The 22,790-nt window shown below is 44.6% G+C and overlaps 2 protein-coding genes across 2 annotated transcripts; one reads left to right on the top strand and one right to left on the bottom strand.

Annotated features, from left to right (window-relative positions):
• Positions 1–3,155: 3,155 nt before the first annotated feature.
• On the bottom strand, positions 3,156–14,030 carry scamp5a (secretory carrier membrane protein 5a). The gene is made up of 8 exons (XM_080002547.1): positions 13,941–14,030; positions 12,524–12,647; positions 12,328–12,356; positions 11,938–12,057; positions 10,928–11,084; positions 10,696–10,797; positions 6,660–6,777; positions 3,156–3,648 (listed from the first exon to the last, which is right to left on the bottom strand). Exons 3-8 carry the CDS (start codon positions 12,332–12,334, stop codon positions 3,460–3,462), a joined length of 693 nt encoding a protein of 230 aa, XP_079858673.1. The 5' UTR covers positions 12,335–12,356; positions 12,524–12,647; positions 13,941–14,030; the 3' UTR covers positions 3,156–3,459.
• A 1,977-nt stretch (positions 14,031–16,007) lies between these two features.
• Positions 16,008–20,760, top strand: parp16 (poly (ADP-ribose) polymerase family, member 16). The gene is made up of 7 exons (XM_080002544.1): positions 16,008–16,106; positions 16,429–16,624; positions 17,988–18,125; positions 18,229–18,435; positions 18,980–19,151; positions 19,248–19,392; positions 20,426–20,760. Exons 2-7 carry the CDS (start codon positions 16,436–16,438, stop codon positions 20,559–20,561), a joined length of 987 nt encoding a protein of 328 aa, XP_079858670.1. The 5' UTR covers positions 16,008–16,106; positions 16,429–16,435; the 3' UTR covers positions 20,562–20,760.
• Positions 20,761–22,790: the final 2,030 nt, after the last annotated feature.

Genomic DNA, 22,790 nt, shown 5'->3' with positions numbered 1-22,790 from the left:
TCTGTGCAGGGCACAATGATATCTCAAGACTATCAAGGCATTCTGGAGCGAAACGTACTACCCAGTGTCAGAAAGCTCTGTCAGTTGCAGGTCACGAGTCCTCCAACAGGATAATGACCCAAAACACACAGCTAAAAGCACCCAAGAATGGATAAGAACAAAACATTGGACTAGTCTGTCTGGAGAAGGCACCCTTCAAACCTGAGACAGTTGGAGCAGTTTGCTCAGGAAGAGTGGGCCAAACCACCTGTTGACATTTGCAGAAGCCACATTGAGAGCTACAGAAATCATGTGATTGCAGTGATTGCCTCGAAAGGTTTTGCAACAAAATATTGGATTAAGGGTCCCATCATTTTTGTCCATGCCATTTTCCTTTGTTTTATCAATGTAAAATATTCTGTTGAATCAGAAGCAAAGTCTGATTTCTATTAAATATTGAATAAACAATGATGGATGCCAATTACTTTTGTGAGATCAAGTTATTTCAGAGAAAATTGTGGGTTCTTTTTTCGTCGAAGGGTGCAGACAAATTTGTCCGCGTCTGTGTTCACAGATGAAAGAATGTTGTTTATAAAAAAAATAAAGTGATGGTATTACTTCTATCTCAAAAAAATATAAATAGCTGCAGTTATTTGTAATTAATTGGTGTTCAGCAGTAATTTCAACCAATACATATGTTTAAAATTCCCTATGTTTTTTCTCCCTTAAAGAAAGACGAGAGTCCAGAATAGTGTTCCTTATTAATGGAGTCTTGACAACGGGATGCAACAAGAACAGTTTAATATCTATAAGGGTGAGACCAAATAATACAAAAGTAATACACAGAAAATGTATTCCTCTTTCACTTCATTCTGCCTGGAGACACAGCCTCCTCAAACTCAATTGTTGTCCAAACAACTGGAGCATGTTCCCTTTGAAAGTTGATCCATGGCAATAAATCCCCTGTCCTCAAGTCATTACGTATTTATATCTTATATGTTACATGATTATACATATCGAACAGTATTACAGTGCATAAGGAGACGGGGAGGGCGCGATGAGGAGACGGGGAGGGCGCGATGAGGAGACGGGGAGGGTGTGCATGAGGAGACGGGGAGGGTGTGTCGATGAGGAGACGGGGAGGGCGCGATGAGGAGACGGGAAGGGCGTGCATGAGGAGACGGGGAGGGCGTGCATGAGGAGACGGGGAGGGTGTGAGGGAGTGGTGACGTCTGCCCAGAACACCATGAAAACCCAACTGTTTCCCCTGCAATTGCACACACATTGTGCCTCACAAACACGTGGCACAGCGGTCGGATTGGTCCAAAATTCACCGAGAACAACACTTGGCTGAAGACGCGCAAATAAATAACTCTTTTCATTCATCTTCAGTATGTCCAACTCTCAAACCTGTCAACGTTTTGCCTCCAGCTGAGAGGCTGCAGTGTTACTACACAATTATGCTTTTTTGCTGGTGTAAATGGTATATGATGCTCGTATATACTAACATTATCACGCTTAAAAGCACATCTTTTTCCAAATCCATACATTTAAGTCATTACTCATGTATACATCTAGTTATATTCTCATCTTTGACACCCTACTTACAAGAAAGGCTCCATTTCTTCTACACGTTTATATATGTATTGCTCCAGTGCAGGTGTGTCAAGGTGAATTTGGTAAGCACCGAGTTTCCCCGTCTTAAAATTTCACTCAGTGTAAACGTAAATACTAAAAATACTTTGAAAAAGAAAACAGTTTTTTCCACTCTTATTACCAAGAGATTCAAGAGGTTTATCAATAGCCATGGAAAGACACAAAGAACGTGCGTCGAACTCACCCGCACGTCGTCCAAAATACACACACGACACAAAGCCAGTACAAAACCACAACCGAAAAGGAAAATAAAAATGATACCGAACATCACATTGATCACGATCGGACGAGACAACTCACAGGTTTTGAAATAACAAGCATTCAGATACGTATCGTCACATCGGTATCAAGTCTAATACAGCGGAACTGGAACAACCATCGATCCGACTCCAGACCGAAAAATCATTTTCACTGCAATGATAACAAGATTCTTTTGGAAATGAACCTCATTTTCAGATAAGAAAAAACCCCCAAAAAGATTCTTGCTTGAATGTATAACCAATTTTTTTTTTTCCACATATACCATATTACATCTACTCATGGAATAACAACGTACACCCATGTCACACGTGTCACATCGACTTACCGAGCCCCAAAAAACCCGGGAGCTCTGGGAATACGGAGCCATGTAAGCATCTACAGCCAGGGAAGAGCGGGAGAAGGAGCCAACGGGAAGAACATCCATTTACCGAGGACTTTGCTATGACCACGCACGACACCAAAGACAAGTAACCCCCCTCCCACCGCCCCAGGGACAGCGGCGTTTTCGGTATTCCCGAAGTCCAAACTGTACCGGGTTCGTTTGGAATGTGGGTTCCAGCGAACCAGCAAACCTGGATACCGCGTGTGCTTCACATCAGGACAGAACCATCCTCGCCAGATACGCCCCAAGATGAGATCTGTGCATATTATTTACGAAACAAACAACCCCCCCCGCTCCCCCCCACCCCGGTTATGGAGTCTAAAATAGGAGACAAAAGCACGGGGCTGGAGTATTTGAGCTCTTATAGACTCAGGTTTAAGGTGATTTCAAAAAGTAAGATTTAAAACCGGCTCACACATCTTTCCTGAGAAAGTAAAAAAATTGAAAATAAAAATAAAAAATAAAAAAAAAAGGTTACTGGCAGAGAGGCAAACTCACATCTGTATAGAAAACACCCAAACAAAATATAAACTGTAAATACGTTTAAGCTCTTAATATGTCAACTAGAAGCTCTGAACACCTTAATATCATAAAACTAGATACCGGGATGTTTTTCTACACTTAAATGACATTCGTTTCACATTTTGTTGCCTGTACCATGTTCAATATCGTTTGTTGAATATTCTCATTAATCACAGATTGTTTCTCCCACATCCTTATGATTCGTTTTGTACTAGGAATCCATTATTTTTAATACCTTTCGTGGTAAGAACCCTATTACCACGATTTAGAAAAGGGACCTCTGAATATATTATGGTCTGGAGGCACAACGCGTTTTAGATCGTATTTTAAGGGTCGTTATTGTTTCAAGCCCAAATGAAAGTAATTCTGTGCAGCCTAATTCGTTAGAGAATACCAATAAATATGGTGGCAGAAGGTTCAATACAATGCGCTGGGTTGACAATTAATCAACCAAGTTGTTCTCGAACACTACAGCAGGCCGTCTCCTTTCGGTTCCGAAAGGTTTTAAACAACATTAAATCTCAACATTAAACATGGCCCCATTTCTGTCTTTCGGGATTCAGGCTGTACAGTGTCATGTTGAAGGGTGTCTAATTCTGAATTGCGTTCTCAATTGATCCCTTTCGTCACTCCCGCTTCCCGTCTCCCCCTCCGCTGTCCTACATTGGGTCGTCGTAGTTGTAAGTCGGAGCCGCAGAGTACTGGTTCTGCTGCACGGCACCCTGGGCGGCCCCCATGGCCGCCTGCTGGGCCGCCTGCTGCACGTGGGGGTTCTTCCAGGCCCCCGTGGTCCACTCCTCCTGGGCCTTTCCCAGGCTCCCGCCACTGCCGCGGTAAAAGTTATGGACCTGCACAAGTAAAGAACTATTTACAACGTCATATCACACACAGTGTTTGAAACATACGCTTCTGCTTGTAAAGTAAAAGTTGGGGTTGTGCTACAACAACGGCTTTACTTTATTTTGAACTTGAGTTCTTACTTTGCCTTAAACTGTCTCCAGTCAGCTCCACTGAATGAAGCTGAAAGCCCCTGAAAGCCCCAAAACTTGGCCCTGACAGGCTGTGACTGGGCCACTCGGGCACCCATCATAAGGCCCGCCCCCCAGTATATTTACTGGATCACCGCCTGTCATACATCCTCTGACATATTATTCAGCTGTTGAGCGAGCTGGTCAGTGAGGCCACCGGTCAGAACCCTTGTTCTTCATTCATAAAACCAGGGTTGTAGCACAACCCAAACGTTGTGCTACTACAAACTTGAGTTCTTACTTTGTCATATTGTGTACCCACCTGAATTGTGAGGTCACTGACCGCGAGGTCAGAACCGTTAAAACTGTTTAAACTGGCAGCTGTGACCTCAAGCCCTAATTCCATCATATAAGAATCCACTCATAGGGTGCGGAGGTAAAATTACATTACCACCCCCCCCAGACCCAACGCCATGCAACACCTGGCAGCTGTCAAAGCAGCCTGCGCCAGTGCTAACACCGTCGTGTCGAGACTGTAGAATCTGGTGAACATGTGTGGGGTAGACCAAGAAGTAGCACCACACACCTCTTAGACCGAAACCCCTCGTAACAATTCCCACGAGGTAGCAGCACCCCAGGTGGAAGGCGCTTTAAGACCCTCTGGGGGTTCCTGTCCCAAAAAGGAGTAGGCCAATGAGATCGCTTCCACTGTGCAGAGTATGCAGCCTCTTGTTCTTCTCTGACCCAAAGGGAGGAGAAGAAAATAAAGAGAGATCAGTCGCGGTTGATTTGAACCCCGCTTTTATGTCCTTGGGCTGAAAAGCTGGATTGGGTTTCAACGGAACCCTCCAATTATCCGTGGAGAACACCAAGCAAGACTGGCAGACAGAAAGTGCGGCCAGGTTTCACACGCGTTTAGCCGAGACAAGTGCCAGAAGTAGTGCTGACTTAAACTTCAACAGTTTGAATCCCACCTCCTGGAGGGGTACGAATGGGGGTTTTGTCATTTAACACCAAAACCAAATCCCATTTCGGGGTCAGCGACCACACCCGTGGTTTGTTTTCCATCCATCCAAGTGTGACTGCCTGGCTTGTCGAGGCCAATATCGCGGCCAGGTACACCTTGAGGGTGGACGGTGCCAAGCCGTCTATGTACAGGCCTCGGGGGAAACTGAGTATGACCCATATATTACAGTGTAATGGGTCATCTCCACGTGCCACACACCAGCGCTCAAAGTCTAGACATTTGGATGTGTAAAGCACTCTCATTGACAGGGCTCTGAACTACTGAACCTCCATGGGTAAACCTTGGTTTAATATATACCGCGTTCCAAATTATTATGCAAATGATATTTTTCGCGGATTTTCCTAAATAGTTGATGCAAATGACAGGCAGTATAATTTTCAAGTCATCAACCGTTAGGGTATAATTTGAACGTTATTGAACAAACCTCCCAATGATAACAGTATTTTTTTCAAAAATAAAAAACTCAAAATGCACTGTTCCAAATTATTATGCGCAACCAAGTTTCAAAACATTTTATAGGTTATGAAGAACTGAAAATTGTCATTTGTGGAATTTGCAGCACTAGGAGGTCATATTTACTGAAATCAAAAGCTATTTCAATCAAAAACATCTTAACAGGCCAAGTTACATGTTAACATAGGACCCTTCTTTGAGATCACCTTCACAGTTCTTGCATCCATTGAACTTGTGAGTTTTTGGAGAGTTTCTGCTTGAATTTCTTTGCAGGATGTCAGACTAGCCTCCCAGAGCTGCTGTTTTTATGCCAACTGCCTCCCACCCTCATAGATCTTTTGCTTGAGGATGCTCCAAAGGTTCTCAATAGGGTTGAGGTCAGGGGAGTTACTCTCCTTTTATGCCCATAGCAGCCAATGACAGAGGTATTCTTTGCAGCATGAGATGGTGCATTGTCATGCAAGAAGATGATTTTGCTACGGAAGGCACAGCTCGCACCAGGAGGTGCAGCAGCTCCTGGTAAAAAGGCCCATGGGACGGTTCTCCTTCCCCCTCCTCCTCGGAGCCCCACTGGGCTGCGTGGAAGTCCCACAACTCCTGGTGTGCGGCTAACTCCCCCTGATCCACCTGACATGGATGCTGAGGGAGATCGGTGAGGTGGGGGAGCGTGGCCTCAAAACAAGGCCCGAGGATGGGAGAGCCAATTCCTCCACTACGCCCTCCCCCAAGACGCTCGTAGGCCTTGTGTGCGCTGCAGCCCGCACATGTGCTCAAGTCCGCAACCGACATAATTAATTCCTTAATATTCTCTTTCTTAATTTCCGTAAAAGAGGGCTTGCTTCCACTAGTGGAGAGCTGAATAAGCAAAGAGGAAGAAAGACAGGCAATGACCCAGTATATAAACTGGGGGGCGGGCCATGTGATGGGTGTCCGAGTGACCCAATCACAGCCTATCAGAGCCAAGGGAGAAGTTGAGATTTGGTTGGTTTAAAGGGGCTTTCGGCTTTATTCAGTGGAGCTGTCTGGAGAGAGCTTAAGGCGTAGTAAAAACTCTCTTTCGAAATGAAGTAAAACCATCTTCACAGCATAGGGTTATAATGTGTTTCAGCACACATAAACAAAATCAGTGCCAGTAAAAACAAGTGGAAGGTTTGTTTTCCATCCATCCATCCATCCATCCATCCATCTATCCATCCATTCATCCAGCAATCCATTTTTTGTCTTCAATCTGGCGGAGTTGGAGCCAATTCCATTCGACTGTGGGGCAGGGAGACACCCGCCCATCCATGGTCACACATTCACAACCTTTGTTACAGTTTAGAATTAACCGAAAGGAATCCAAGAAGGCCAAACGCCTTTTAGAGGGTTCAACACCTACTCAACACATTCATTAAATTCATTAATGCAGCACCTTTGTCAGAGCGATGAAGGACAGCACAGCCACGGCGGTGAACATTATCGTGGGGATCAGCATGACCACGGCTGAGCCGATGTTGGTGCTGAAGAAGGTGATGGTGGCCAGCCAGCCGCTGTGGGAAAGGGACCAAAATAGTTTCAAATTATTTCCGAAATTAAGAAAGACAATACTCAGTCTGGCATATCTGTAATTCTTCTCTCTTCTCATCAGACAGTAAATTCACAAAGTGATTGCGCGGCTTTTGCGCTAAACCGGCACAAATAACAGAAAAAGCAAGCGTCTAATTCAAAAAGCATCCGCACAAGGTGAAATGCAACGCTAACTGCACTGCCGGTGCTATTCGCTCATATTTGAATTAGGTATTATGCGTGCATTAGGTGCAAAATTGGCCCCTTTCTATGCAAATGACGTCCAATTCACAAACACTGGCGCTAATAGCCATAGACAGTAAGAGTGACCCGATTACTGTCTGCAGAGACCTGGTGGTAACTGCATGAGACCAAAAAAATAAGGCAAAAAAAAGAAAAGGCTCCAATGTGTGATCGTCTTCAGAGAGCAATGAAGCATATTTATAAGGGGTGTCACACCCAGACTTTCCAGTGATCTGTAAATTATAATTTGACATCATTATTTATAATTATTATTACGTCACGGCATCTGTAGATAGCGGAACGCGCAGCAGTCTGTGCTTTTCAAAATGCACTTCAAAAGCAACTTGTTGAAACTATAAATTACTACTATAAATCAAACTATACATTTTTTGCACATATAGTATAAGGCGTTACAAATGCTGACAAAAACAATTCTATAATTCCTATTCAACTCAAAAGATATAGAAAAAACAACAAAAAGTTATAGGGAATAGTAATAAAGTGGTCAAAACTGGCATTGAACTACAGATGACCTCGAACCTGCTGGACCATGGACAGCTCCTGCGGCCTTTCCTGTACAGCTACGTGGAACTTGGTAGAGTAAAATATATTAAATCAACTGTTATAATTTCTACATTGTTATATTAAGATTCAGTGAGAACTAGAATTTCTTTAGTAGAACTATAGATTATATATATAAAATCTATATCTATATCTATATCTATATAGTATATATACATATACTGTATATGTTTATACTATATATACTATATATATACTATACATATATAAATCTCCAGCAATCTTTAGCAGTTCTGAGGGAATAGGCTTGTGAAGTACCCTAAATCCATGAATAATGGTTATATACAGTATATGGCAATATAGGTAAAATAAGCTCTTCTTATATGCAGTATTATTTAGCCATGGAAGTAATGTCTGCATTTATTTATTTATTTATTGATTGATTGATGGGCCTATACAATCTTTGTATTGTGACAATGTTTTGTCTCTGTAGGAGGAGCTTCCAGTTAAAAAGCCTAGGGTAGAAGCTCCTCTGGAGGCAGAGCAGCATGAGTCCTGCTGGAAGCAGCAAGTGCTAGGGCCAATAGCCAAGGGCCTAGCTTTTCCTTGATATTTTCTTTGTTTTGGAAAGTTAAGTTTCACTGTGTTATTTTGAGAAGCCGAGTGGTTTTTATTTTTATAATTATTATTATCTTTTAGGTTGTTGTTTTTTTTCTGGTGAAAGAAAAATAAAACCAACAGCAGGTGATCGACAACTGCCTCTGTGACTCCTTCTCCCACCACTTGACCTAATCATTATATATATATATATATATATATATATATATATATATATATATATATATATAAAAACACACAGATCAGTTTCAACATTACAACCACTGACAGTTGTAGTAAATAAAATTGCTTGTCTCGTTCCAGTGGCACCAGTCAAGGGGTGGGATATATTAGGCAGCAAGTGAACAGTCAGGTCTTGAAGTTGATGTATTGGAAACAGGAAAAATGGACAAGCGTAAGGATCAGAGCCACTTTGACAAGGGCCAAATTGTGATGGCTGGACGACTGGGTCAGAGCCTCTCCAAAACAACAGGTCATGTGGGGTGTTCCTGGATGCAGAGGTTAGTACCTACCAAAAGTGGTCCAAGGAAGGACAACCGGTGAACCAGCGACAGGGTTATGTACGCCTATGGGGTCTTTGATGCACGTGGGGAGTGAGGTCTAGCCCGTCTGGTTCAACCCCATAAAAGAGCTACTGTAGCACAAACTGGTGAAAAAGTTAATGCTGCTATGATAGAAAGGTGTCAGAACACACAGTGCATCATAGTTAACTGCGTATGGGACCGGTCAGAGAACCCATGCTGACCTACAGCACCTACAAATGGGCATGTGAGTGTCAGAACTGGACCATGGAGCAATGGAAGAAGGTGGCCCGGTCTGATGAATCACGTTTTCTTCTACATCATGTGGATGGTCGGGTGCATGGGTGTCGTTTACCTGGGGAAGAGATGGCAGCAGGATGCACTAAGGGAAGAAGGCAAGCCGGCGGAGGCAGTGTGATGCCCTGGACAATGTTCTGCTGGGAAACCTTGAGTCCTGGCTTTCATGTGGATGTTAACTTTGACACGTACCACGTTCCTAAATATTGTTGCAGATCAAGTACACTCCTTCATGGCAATGGTATTCCCTGATGGCAGTGGCCTCTTTCTGCAGGACATTTTTTTTCAGGAACTTGACTGTTGTTGACTTGGCCTCCAAATTCCCCCCGCTGACACACAGATTATTTACTTTGCAAAATGGATAATGGCGATCAGATGTGAAACAAACACAAATTGCGCTCAGCAGCAAAACTTTACGGCCGTGTTTTCACTAGCATATCATTAATGCAATATCTTTAGTGAATCGGACGCTCAAACGGCGCAGATAGCGAGCACATTTAACGCACATTTGACGGTGCTATAAGCGCCCGCAATCCATTTCCTTGTGAATTCACCCATTAATATTTATTTCTCTACTTTTTCTGCTCAAACACATACACTCACTGAACACTCCATTAGGAACACTATAATAATGCAGGGTAGGGTCTGTTAGAAATAATATGGCGCCTCTGGTTGGAGATGTCCTTTTGTGACCAGTCGCGCACATGTTGTTCCTGTACTTTTCCGCTTGCGTACATGTTATTCATGTTGTTCTGCATTACATTGTTCTTTGTGATCCATATGTCCTTTTGTGACCACTTGCGTACGTTAGACTATATAAGGATCCAGGGAAGAAGGATCGGGGCTTCCACTGGTTGGGCTCAGACTTGGCTCTCGGACTTGGCTCGGACCTGGCTGAGCTCGGCTCCTGGAGCCCAGGCTCAGACTTCGCGAACTGAGCCTGCACTTTTTTATTCTGCCTGACAATAAATATGACTAACTCCTAAATTTGTGATACGTCCTCTGATTGACGCTCCAATGACATTTCACTGCATATATGTACGACGCTATGTGTATGTATGTGACAAATAATCTCTTGAACTTGAACTTGAACTTGAACTTGAACCCGCTATTTTCTCCAACAGGTCTCTCTTTACTCTCAAAACAGCCCCAGTTCTTCTTGCCATGGATACCACAAGATGTTGGAAACGTTCCTTTGAGATTCTCGTCCAATGTTCACACATTAGCATCACGCAATTCCTGCAGATTTGTCAGCTGCACATCCAGTTCCAGATCCAATTCTTCAATTTATTATTCCTCCATATTAAATTACATTGAACATAATGTTAAACAGCTTTGTTTTATTTTGATTTATTTGGCTATATGGTACATGTAACCAAGGCAACAGTCTTGAGTCTCTTATTCTAGTGTGAAACTGCGTTAATAACTTTAATGGACTGAAAGTTTATTTTAGTTTCGTTAACCAGTTAGGTTAAGTTTAATTAACGATAGTATGTTTTTAAGTGCTTAAACAAATCTCTATACATACGAGACCACCTGATTATACAACCCTCCATTTAGACTACAGTGCTGAGCTGGTGTGTGTCCCCATTTCACGATACAAAACAAAGATGACACAAAACAACGTGGCGCCGTAGTATGACCGACGCAAAACATTCAACAGCGACGGGAAAGATTTGTAATTTCTCTTCTGTAACTCACCACACCCCCCAACCCGGAATGCCGACGGTCTGGATGATGCTGATCACAACCTGGGCCATGAAGACGAAGAAGAACGCCATGAAGTTGAAGGAGCTGTCGGTCCTGCGGGAGGGGGAGGGGGAGGGAGAGGGGAAGGGGGAGGGGGAGTGCGTGGTGAGGAAACGGACCGGCTCTGAGGTGGCGGGGGGAAAAAAAACACCCCGGAGGCGGAAACACGAGATCCGGGACTCACTTGAAGGCCTTGTAGATGGGCCGGAACCAGCAGACGTAGGAGCAGGGCGTGAACAGGATGAGCCACAGGATGGCCATGCCGAAGTTGGTGGCCCCGCCGCCGCCGCACATCCACGCCAGGCAGCCGATCAGGTTCACAGCCAGCGTGGCGCTGTTGACTGCGGCGTCGGAGAGAGACATTCACCAGGAAAATCACACAACCTCAAAAAGAAAAGAGTCGAACACAGATGAAAACTAAAAGCTATGTCTACACGTGGACCAAAGGCAGCGTTGTATCTAGTTCAGTGGAATATCAAAAGATTTGGAGGTTCTAGAATATGTATTACTAAAGCTTCGAAATGCACAAAATTATGTCTTCTATAGTGGGGTGAGGATCGATTCAGCACGGCAATATCTACTCTACAAAGCTCAATATTAGTGTATTTTTCATTTAGACTTACATTTAGTTTCAAATGGTAGAACCTATGTGGTAACAAGACAGATATTACATTTATTGTGTAAGTACTACAATTACACAAGTATAGATCTAATGTGCTGTCATTATTCTGCAGATGGGCGTCATAAATACCAACTTAAAAAAGATTACATTTTGGATGTAATCTTTGGATTTTTAAGCAGAATATTCATTCTCAAAATATAACTAATGACCAGTGACCATGTAAAGAGTTGATCATATTCAAGCCTAAAACAAACAAACAATTTAAATCAATGCAACATACAACATAAAACACGCCTTATATCCTAACACCGCTATATATAGGAGGGATATTTCACTGGTTTTCCTCCATTATTTGAATCATGGAAATCTTGCCCAACCAGAATGCCTGATGTTGTCTGCCATAATATTTTGGGTGAAACAAGGCAGCACTGCAAGGCAGAAATGGAGGCGGGTCGGTTAACAGTTCCTAACATGCTGCAGCAGGTGAAAATGCAAGGTACAGAGGACCCATATTGAGGCCTAATATCAAGATCCCGACATGTTCCTGTCATTTCCCAAAGTGCGAAACCCACAGATCCACAGGTAGTAGAGCCTCTTGCACATGGTGCGCCGCTGATCCGGGATCTCGTTGAAGTCCTGGTAAAAACACGGCTTCAGAGGGATGAATCGAGGCAGCGGTGGAAAGTTGTTCTCTGCGATACGGATTCACAAACACAGGAAAACGAGGCGGGTTTAATGACATCCAGACGGCCGTCAACAAACCAAATTGAATAAGGAGGTCATTAGCAGACCCGTTTTTGATATCTTTACTTTGAATTGACTGTTATACTTTGAGGCTATACAATTCATGTTATCAGCTATGCTTTACATGAGCGGCAAAATATTTTTTTTCACATGATGGAGGACTAAAATACCGCTATTTTAAAGGAAAATAGTATGTTATTGTCTCACTGTACACGTACCTGCCATGATGTCCACTCAAAGTGTTCTTCTGCACGGGGGAAAAGAACACACAAACAGTGTATGAAGCTACAGCCTAAAGACAAAGAATAAACTGCAACTTTGATTGTATTAAAGTGCCAATCCTAAAGATTACATCACAATAGTCCCAGGATTCCATTCAAAATGTAACGTTTATTTCCAACATCCAGGGTTTACCCCTGTATTCGCTCCGAGACGGTCACTTCCTTTTTCTCCCAAGTATTCCTTCTTCTAATCCAGCGTTTCTCAAACAGGGGCACTCGTACCCCTCGGGGTACTTTGGGTTACTGCTGGGGGTACTCTGAAAATTAAAAAAACATATTGATTATAATGTTTATGAGAGGAAAAACACATACCACGCACATACAGTACGCGATTTGTTAATTCTCTTTTTTTTCTCTCCCAATGCCAGGGACTCATCTGTAAGATGATCTTAGAGGGGGTGCACTACTCAAAGAAAGTCGCAGAACCACTGTTCTAATCCATTGACTTGAATTCTTTTCCTTGGTCACTTCAGATGGAGATACTGTGGATACTGTTCTTTTTTGGTAATGTTCCTCCGTACCGACCGTTTGACTGACTACAACCGGAAAGGCCGACCCTGCCACCAGCAATGGAAACAGCAAACATGCACAACGCAAGTATATTATATAGATGCGTCTTATAAGGTGCCGGGTAAATCATGTATAAAATATGGGGATTTTTTTTTTTTTAAAGCAAAATAGTCTCACGGATTACCACTTTAATATTGGGCTGTGAGATGCTTTGAGTCATAGCTCTGCATGCTCTAGTCACCGCGCCGCGATCTCCGATAGGCCTCCCATCCACAACACACAGATAGAGCGAATGTCGCTCTCCGAACACCTTCCATGGGTTTGAAACTAGATATCAACACCCCCGTCGACTGGATTCCAATACATTTCAATACTAAATAAAACACACACAGAGCGGTGGAAATGCGGTTTCACATCGCGTCGGACCTCGGACCACGTACCGACGGCCTCGCCGCTGCCAACAACACATCCGCAGAATAATCCATAATAAACAACCCCGGTGCATTTGGATGAAACCAAACATTATGGGTCTTTTTCCGCGTTCGGCAAAAAGCAAAATACAACAAAATTGTGTTTATCTCCGTTTCCGACCGTTAACCCCTCGCCCTCCGCCCGGTGGGATGGTGCTTATCAAGGACACCCTCGGTTCTCCGGGTCCGTCAGCGGGTGAACGTACGGCCGGTGCCGAGGCCGGTTCCTCCGTGTTATTTCATTAATAACGTTTGGGCTTTTTTTTTGACACGAGTCGTTCCCTCGGCGCTGGTCGTGATGCTGCAGGATCCGGGACACGGGGAGTCCGCGGAGCATCGTCCTTCAGCTGCAGCGACACGGCGCCTCTCACAACCAACGTCCGGCAACGGATCATGATAATGATAATAATAATAATTCAAATAATCAATATTATTATAATTGTTATGATTATTATTATAATTATTGTTATTACTACTACTACTACTACTACTACTATACTAAAACCATTCACCTCACACAGTTAGACTGAAATGTAATAGTAGTTTATTTCTTGGTTGCGGTGATCTTACCTGTTCCGATCCTTATAAAGGTCCAAACGGTCGCTTGATGCCTGTGTTCGTTTGGATGTTCCGCCACCACAGAACCAGCACCGATCGGTGACTGTTCCTGCACCGGAGGAGTGGGAGTAGGGCGCTCACGTGACGTGACGTCAGGTTTTCTCCTGACGTAGAGACCCAGCACCAGCAGGCTGCTGGACCCGGGTAGGACCGGGTAGGACCTGGTAGTACCGGTTTGGACCGGGCTGGACACGGGTAGGACCGAGTAGGACCGGGTGCGACCGGGCGGGCCCCGCTTATCAGCCAACGGAAAAAATAAACGGTCACATTAAGACTGGACTCCACCCTCCCTGCCTCACTGACACTATCCACGGTGCTGAAAGGCCACCCGCTGTCTCTGGGGGATACTTATTATTATTATTATTCGGGGTTATTATTGTTATCATCATTATTATTATTTTGTGGTAGCAGCACATTGCTACGTCCATGGCAGTGGCAACCATGCAAGGTGCACACCAGCTCATCGAGAGCACTTTAGGGTTCAGTGTCTTGCTCAAGGACACAAGGACACCTCGACATGCTGCCAGGAGGAACGGGGAATCGAATCAGGATTGGATCCAACCCTTTGATTACTGGATGACCCGAACTACCTCCTGCGCCACCATCGCCCACAGAATAGTAGATGGGCGTATAGATGTAGATGAGAGTAGTAGTAGTGGTAGTAGTAAAAGTATTATTAGGGGTCCAGCCTATTGTAATTGTTCGGCAGCCCCTTATTATTATTGTAAGAGGAAAAATTCTCATTTCAGAGCCCGCTCTTCTTCTCCTGTCCACCCCTTGTCCTCATTGTGTTCCTACCTTTTCCAATGACCTGACCTGGCAGCTGCTGCAGACATGATGCTCATCATCCAAACCCTTTCTACCTGCACAGTACCTACCTGCTCATTCCCCACACTGTGCACGGCGTCTCCTAGTCATAGCGTTGCAGCCATTTTCTTTTGCCTCAATCCGCCAAGTTTCTTTTTTTGCTTTTCATTTCCTGCCTGAAGCCTTTCCTTCTGGTGCCTGTGTGATGCTGCTGACAAAGTGTTTTTAATGCTCCTGCTTTTTGAGCCTGAGTCTGACGAAATCCAGAGCTGTCACAATGCACACAAACATACACATACTGTATAACCGCACGCGCACACAGACACAAGCTCTTTGTATATATACTGTATATAGTTATATACAATACACATACATACAATGGATATATAAATATATATATATATTAAATGGATTGATTGATTGATTGATTACATCTGGTTTTATTGTTGAAAATATTTTCTTTTTATTACCTTTCATTATTTTAAATAACTACTGTCTCACGCTCACTTATATTATCATATTGTGTCTTATATTTTATTATATTATTGTATCATATATTATCATATTGTATCTTATATTTTATTATATTATCGTATCTTATATTATATTGTATCTTTTATTATATTATTGTATCGTATTGTGTCTTATATTGTATTACTGTATCTTATATTATCGTATTGTATCTTATATTATATTATCGTATCTTATATTATACTATGGTATTGTATTGTATCTTATATAATACTATTGTATCGTACTATATCTTATATTATATTATCGTATCGTATCGTATCTTATATTGTTTTATATTATATTATCGTATTGTATTGTAAATTATATTATCATATCTTATATTATCGTATGTTATCTTCATGTAAATATTGTCTATAAACATGAAATGTTATGATAATGATATAAAATATAAAAAGAAACTAAATAATCACAAGAAAGCAGATATGTTATACACGTACAGACAGCAGACGAACTTGCGTTGAGCAATTCAAAGTGCGTTAAAAACATGTTTTGAACATTGTTTTAAATGTTTAGTTAAATTGGGTATTGCAACTGAACTTTGAGGTGAACGTTTTCCATTTACTAATTGGGGGAAAAAAGGACGTTTACGTAAGCACGCTACGTCAGAGTTACCCAGTGTTAGCCCAGCGCTAGCACAGTGTTAGCCCTGCGCTAGCACAGTGTTAGCCCTGCGCTAGCCCAGCGCTCGGACAGCGTTAGCCCAGCGCTAGCACAGCGTTAGCCCAGCGCTAGCCGGCTCCCTCCTCCTCCTCCGGTCCCAGGGTGCAATCGGGGAAGGTAAACGGCTTTTTAAAGTGTGACGCCACACAAACAAGCCTCCGATGTCCGCGCATTCCCGACGCTGCCCTTCGCCGTCGATTGTTGTCCATAACTTGATGTTTCCAGCCCAGCCGACGGTCGGTAGCGTCGGCTAGCCTCGGTAAATACACCCGCCTCCACATGGCCGTGGTGGTGGTCGGTACTTCCACACGGTCGGTCGCAGTGGAGTGACACCTCCGTTGGACGGGTCACCATACGGTTGTTACCGAAGCGCTGCAGCCTGTCCCCGAGTTCTGTTGTCGAACACCCCCGCTCCCCCCTCTCTCCCCTGGCTTGGCAGCGTCGGGATGCAGCCCCCTCAACCAGCGGACGCGGTCCGGGAGCTGGTGTGCTCGTGCCTCCGCAAGGACCCGGTGGCCGCGGACCTGCGGTGCAGCCTGTTCGCGGCGGCGGCCCAGAGCTACAAGCGGGACTCGCTGCTGAGGCCCTTCCCCCCCAGGTACACCAGCGGGGACAACAAGGACTTCGAGGAACTGGTGAGAGCACGTTCAGGGGGCCACGTTCCAGATATAAACAAGCAAGACAAACACACACACCCGTACGTGTCAAACTTGTCAAATTCAAAACGGCTCTTGACATGAAGTGAACATCTCCCAACGCACTCCCTTCCTGTGGCGTCCAGTGAAACATAGAATGGAAACGATGTTGTTCCTAAAAAAAACAACAAAACCCACCGTTGTCTTATGTTCAGAGCTTCACTTCAAGAAGCATTCTGAAGATTTAACACGCTGATCCCCTGGCAACTTTACATCGATACCATTTTTCACACCAAAATTAGCGGGTTGACCACCCGGGGCGACCCGCCAATAAATAGGCGATTGACACCTTTCCCATTGCCGGGAGAAAAGCCCTTTTATTCTGGTGCGTCACGTTCGAGGTCAGGAACACGTGGGGAAAAGGGGCGTGTCATGGTTCCAGTGTGACTGGGAGCAAAACAGCAGAGGAGACAGCAACTTAAACAAACGACGACATGAAAATGGAAAACTCGGGGGGGAAAAAAGTATTTTGAGCCGCTCAAAAGAATCGGATCGTTTCATGAACGACCCGAACACTACAGTAGACGTTGCGGCAGCACAGACACTCCATGGGGCGGGGCCCGGTGGAGAGCGTGGGTGGGTGGGTGGGGGGGTCTCCCCGCTGTGGTCCCCACGGTGCGATTCAAGATTCAAGAGGTTTATTCGTCACATACATATATGCAGTGAAATGTAGTGAAACAGTGTAGTGAAATGCAAACGTAGTGAAATGCAGTGAAACGAGCCCCACACTCACAACATTTCGCCGTCCCCCGCATGCGGGAAAAAAAGTCGATAACTTCTCATTTTGCATTCTAAATGGGATGGAAAATGATGGAATAACACACGGATTTTCCTGTCTATTTATGCGCCAGCGGCCAGAATTTCAAGGCGCGTCGCGTCGCGCAGGTAAAGGCGCCAAAATTAGCGGGTGTTCACATCGGTGCCGATCGGAGGTGGAGCCGATTAAAACCGGGTCTATTGCCGGCTCGTTTGAGCCAGGACTGAGACCCGGGTTTTTCCTTTCCCACTGGTGACAAATGGTGATTGTAAGCGGGTGTTACTGGGTTTTTGGTGCAGTGGGGAAGGGTGTCATTCCGTCCTTGGTGGTGACATTTGCCAATGTTGTAGCTATGACTGGCTATCATAAATCATTGTGCTTAATGAAGCGGCTCACCTGAACTTGTGATTTATACACAGAGGACGGAGGTCCGTCCCAGAATGTTTTTCTCCAACGGTCACCCCCGACATGATCCAAAATGTCTTGAATCGACAGGCGCGTGGTGGTTCCTGGGTGTGTGATGGTGACTGTCTGTGTTTCCTCCAGTTGGCGGACGTGAGCTCCTTGCCCGGCGTGAGGGAGTTGGTGAGGCTGAAGCCCGGGGAGGGGGAGCGTCATTTGGCCCTCGTGCACTGGGCGCTCTCGTCAAAAAGCTTCGCCGTGAAGACACTCCAGAAAGATGAGGTACATCAATATAGATATAGGTTAAACAAAAACAACAGACATTTAACTCTCTTTTATTTTAAAGCAACAGTGCGACGACGGCCTTTTCTCTGCTCTCCGCCAGTACACCAAGCTTTTTAACCTGACGGAAAACGACGGCATTCCGGGACCGGTCCCAGACTTCCTGTTTGAGTTGGAATACTGCGACCAGATGAATGCGAGATTTGAGAAAATGCGAGAAGACAGGGGCCTCTTCTACGCGTTCCACGGGAGCCGCTTGGAGAACTTCCACTCCATCATTCACAACGGGCTCCACTGTCACCTTAACAAGGTCGGTCTGATCGCATTTTGTGTCCTTTTTTTTTTTTGTTTTTTTTGTTTGCGCACGCAGGGCAATGTAACGTCGCTCTTGCTGCTGCAGGCCAATGTTGTGGGCTACCAATGAAAATGATTTTCGAAATGCAAATATTTATTTAATCCCTGGGGGAAATTGAGAAAATTAGGTGCAGTTCCGTATATTCAGTAATGTAAGTCAGTGTTTTTATTGTACTGACACTAACATTTTCGTTCAGTTCATCTTTATTTAATTATGGCATGAGGCTACTGTATTTTTATGAGGAATTTGCTGATACAGACCAGCCCACTATCAACCAATCACTGTCATAATAAGTAAGTGCGGTTGTGAAACAGGACGTTGTCCACAGGAGCGATGCTTTGCCTTGATTTTTCTCGCCAAGCCTTAGTAAGAGTCTCCCTCAGCAGCTTTTGTGAATAGATTTGAAGAGGGTTGTGTGCAGTTTAGGAGCGGCTCTCGTATCAAGACTGAACCACACTGAACCCTCCTCCTCGCTTCCCCTCCCGCGGCTCCCTCGCAGACCTCTGTGTTCGGGGAGGGCACCTACCTCACCAGTGACCTCAGCATGGCCGTGCTGTACAGCCCGCACAGCAGCGGCTGGAGGGAAAGCCTCCTGGGCTCGCTGCTGAGCTGCGTGGCCCTGTGCGAGGTCATCGACCACCCGGACGTCAAGTGCCAGGTGAAAAGGAAAGGTACGACCTCGCTAGAATTAACGGGCGGCGAACCCTGAGCGTGAACGCCTGCGGAACGTCTCGAAGCTCAAAGTTTGTCCCCGAACTTGTCCTCAGACTCCGAGGCGATTGACCGCCAGCGCTCGCGGGCCAAGAACAGCGAAGGAGGGGAAGTGCCGCAGAAATACTTTATCGTCACCAATAATCAGCTGGTCCGAGTCAAGTACCTCCTGGTTTACTCTCAGAGAAGGCATCTGTCAAGGTAAGGGAGACGCGCAAGGGTCGGGGTGCACGGAGTGTTCGGCCACCAAGACTGTTTGGCCTAAAATTGCGATGAATTGCATATTGTGTGTCCAGCCAAATGAGTTAAATGCTGCGTTTTTAACCTAACAACCCACGCTGTTCGTACTGTGTGTGCGATGTGTACGGTTCTCATCCAAAAGCGAATGAATTACAGCAAAGAACCTTGAAACACACGTTTGTATGTTTTAGAGTCAAACCAGCCTCGGTCTTTATGGTTCTAATTAGATGAATTATTTCATTTAGTCTTGAATTGATCATGGCATCCGCTCCCAACACAAACAGAATCCGTATCCGCTGTGAGGCTTCATGCATTTCTATTTCGCCGGCGGTTCAGGACGCTGTTAAACGGCAGCTGCCGCCGGTGTCACGCTGCCTGAGGGTTTTGTCCAATGGAAAGTTTTTTTTCTTTGCACTGGGCCAGGAATTTCCATTTCAACGCTTTATCATTAATAGTCGGAGCAATTTCGACAAATACCGTTTCTGTGAAATATTGAGCGTAATCACTCATCAGCTGCTGATTTGTGGAGCTGTTGTCCTGTGCTTCTCAAGCCGAGGCACAGGCGTGTAGAGATAAAATGAGAACCACACCCCTGAACACTCTCCAAATTCTTTGGGGGTTTTTTTGAAACTCAGATGAACTTGCAGAAGGTTCATTTTTACTCTCTCGTCTCAGGATTGGAGGTGTGATTTTGGAATAAATCTATTGATATTTAGTACTTTTGACGTGAATAGTGAATTGAATAAAGACTCAAACCACACACTGAAATGTGGTAAAACGTGGTCGGTCGTCACGTTTTACTGCACTTCCAAGAATATATCGCTTGGATTGGGTTTCCTTTCTCAAGTGGCTTGCAAAGTTGTCTTTTAGTATCGGGGCAAATCCCGAATGGCGCTCAGACGTTTTAACCTCCTGGTTTTTCGGTGAACTCGTGTTTCTGAGGGGAAACCCTGGCTGCGCCCCGCTGAGCCGACTTTGTCTCGTGTTTCCGCAGACATTCCCGCGGCACGTCCTGGCTGGTCAGGCACCACTTTGCCATCATGATGACGCTCTACCTTCTGCTGCTCGTGCTCCTCGGTGCCTTCAACTCCACCACCTTCTTGTCCTTCTGGAACCGACTGTTTCGATGACGCCGCGCCCGGACGTTCATTCACGGTGCCTTTCCGATTCCAGAACGGAGACTCTCGCACGGGGCAGCTTTTCGGGTCTTCTTCCCTTCCCTTCCCTTCTCTCTCTCTCAATCCCTCCGTCTCTCTCTCTCTCTCTCTCTCTCTCTCTCTCTCTCTCTCTCTCTCTCTCTCTCTCTCTCTCTCTCTCTCTCTCTCTCTCTCTCTCTCTCTCTCTCTCTCTCTCTGTGTGTGTGTGAACGGTCGTCTCGGCAACTATTGCGATTCTTCGGGAAAGCTTTGGTGGTCGTCCGTGTGCACGGTGTACTTTAAAAAAAACGTGTTCATAGGTCCACTCTGCGCTTCAATCACTTCAAGAATGTTATGCAAACCGACATCCGGGTTCATCGCCCCACGTGTCTCTCTGAGGTCACCCTCCCAGAGCCAAAGAGAGAGAATCTGCGGAAATGTAAAGGTCACCTCCAGCCAATCTCACCCCCTTGGTTTCCCTTTAAACGGTTCGTTGGGGTGTGGTTAGTAGCGGTGATAAACGAAGCAGGTTCTAACTTTGAGCTGGTGTTTTGAGTGGGAGGATCTTTCTCTGCAGCCCAAAATGATTCTTGCATTTGCAGCTCCGTCACAAGGACTATCAAGCAATGTTTTTGTTTGTTTGTTTTTTTTGTTGTTTTTTTTGAGGGGGGGGGGTTCACACTGAGCTGACATGCATTCTTCACTTTTTTTGTCAAGGACCGTTATAACAACAGCTTGACGTTTTTTTTTTTTAATCGGTTGCCAGAGACGTAAAGCGGTTGATTTATTGCAACAGAAAACAACTTTATGGACCTAAAACAAAAATGTAATAAATACGTAAAACACTGGAGGTGGCCTTTAAAACAAAGCTGTCGTTTGACGTGTTTTACGGCTGGCGTAGCGGAGATGAGCTCGTATCTGTTGTACACCACAAGGGCTGTGATTCCATCATTTGGGAATTGTACTCCACCGACTGTTGGGATGAAATGCAAGATACTTGCACTGGACAGTGACAAGCTTGCTCCTCTTTCTGTGGTTATATTTTTAATGGTTTTAATTTGCATCTCTCGATCACTTAATGTTATTTAGTATGTATGGAAGGGTATATGATTAAAAACGTCTACAAATAAATTGTTTTTATGAATAAATACCATTCAGAAATGGGCTTAACTGTTATAGCTAGGTGTCGATGTATGAAAGCTAGTGGATGGAGATTAGTTTTGGAGCTATGCAAGGAATTAGATTTCGAATAGATTTAAAAGCCGTGTTCACGTGAATGTTAAATGTGTATGAAACTACAGCTTCAATTCTTTTACGTTCATAGATTGTCAACAGTAATAAAAAAAACAAAAAAAACAACGGATTTGGTTCCAAGTGGTTGACTTGACTTCTCCTTAACGAGCATCGGATTGTTTATGTTCGCTGCAAAGCCAAGAGCCCCTCTCCACACCCACCGAACTCACAGCGGGCCAAACCGTTAAATATGAACATTCAGAAGTCACCAGGCGCCTCCCGTATCTTTCTGCCGCTTTTCTACCAGATCGCCGGACGTGAAGGTCACTCTCTTAACACATCTTTCCATCGTTTTGTGTTGCTTTGCTTTACATGTTTCCAAACCTCAACATGGGTTTATTACACCTGGCACCCGCTCCCGTCTCTGTTTGCCGGTGTTTTATCAGGAGGAGAAACGAGGGAAGTTATATGTCGGGCTGATAACGGCGGCGGCGGCGGCGGCTTTGGTCAAACAATCTGTTGTCCAAATAGGTGCTTGATGTAGTGATGCGTATCGGCAGATGGAAAGACGGGATTATGATTTTTATTTTTTTATTTTATTTTTTTCTCCCGCCCCCCCGAGTCTTTGTTCTTTATTTACTCAGCAAATTGTGATTTTCAAAGAAGAAAATGATGAAATTTGATCATGCATGTCACAAATGGGGACAAAATCAGGTAACATTAAGCTTGCCGCAGAGTCAATAAGAATAGGGCGCCGTGAATTAATCTGGACCTTGGGAATTGTTGAGTGCGTTTCCAACTTTGGAAGGAGTTTTAATGAGGCTTAAAAGTTGATGTCGCTAGAGGGATTCGATTTTAAGTACGGGCTATTTTATTTAATCCTCTATTGTACTTCGAATGACGTCTGCGTGTGAGTCCTCAAACGGGTCAAGTGAGGAGCGGGACCTTATCTTCCCTCGTAATGAAAACCCAAATATGAACTTGTCTCGT

Source organism: Zeus faber, assembly GCF_960531495.2.
Source record: "Zeus faber genome assembly, chromosome: 6".
NCBI classification, from domain to species: Eukaryota; Metazoa; Chordata; class Actinopteri; order Zeiformes; family Zeidae; genus Zeus; species Zeus faber.
Note: the sequence above shows the minus strand (reverse complement) of the source record. Positions and strands in the feature narration are given on the sequence as shown.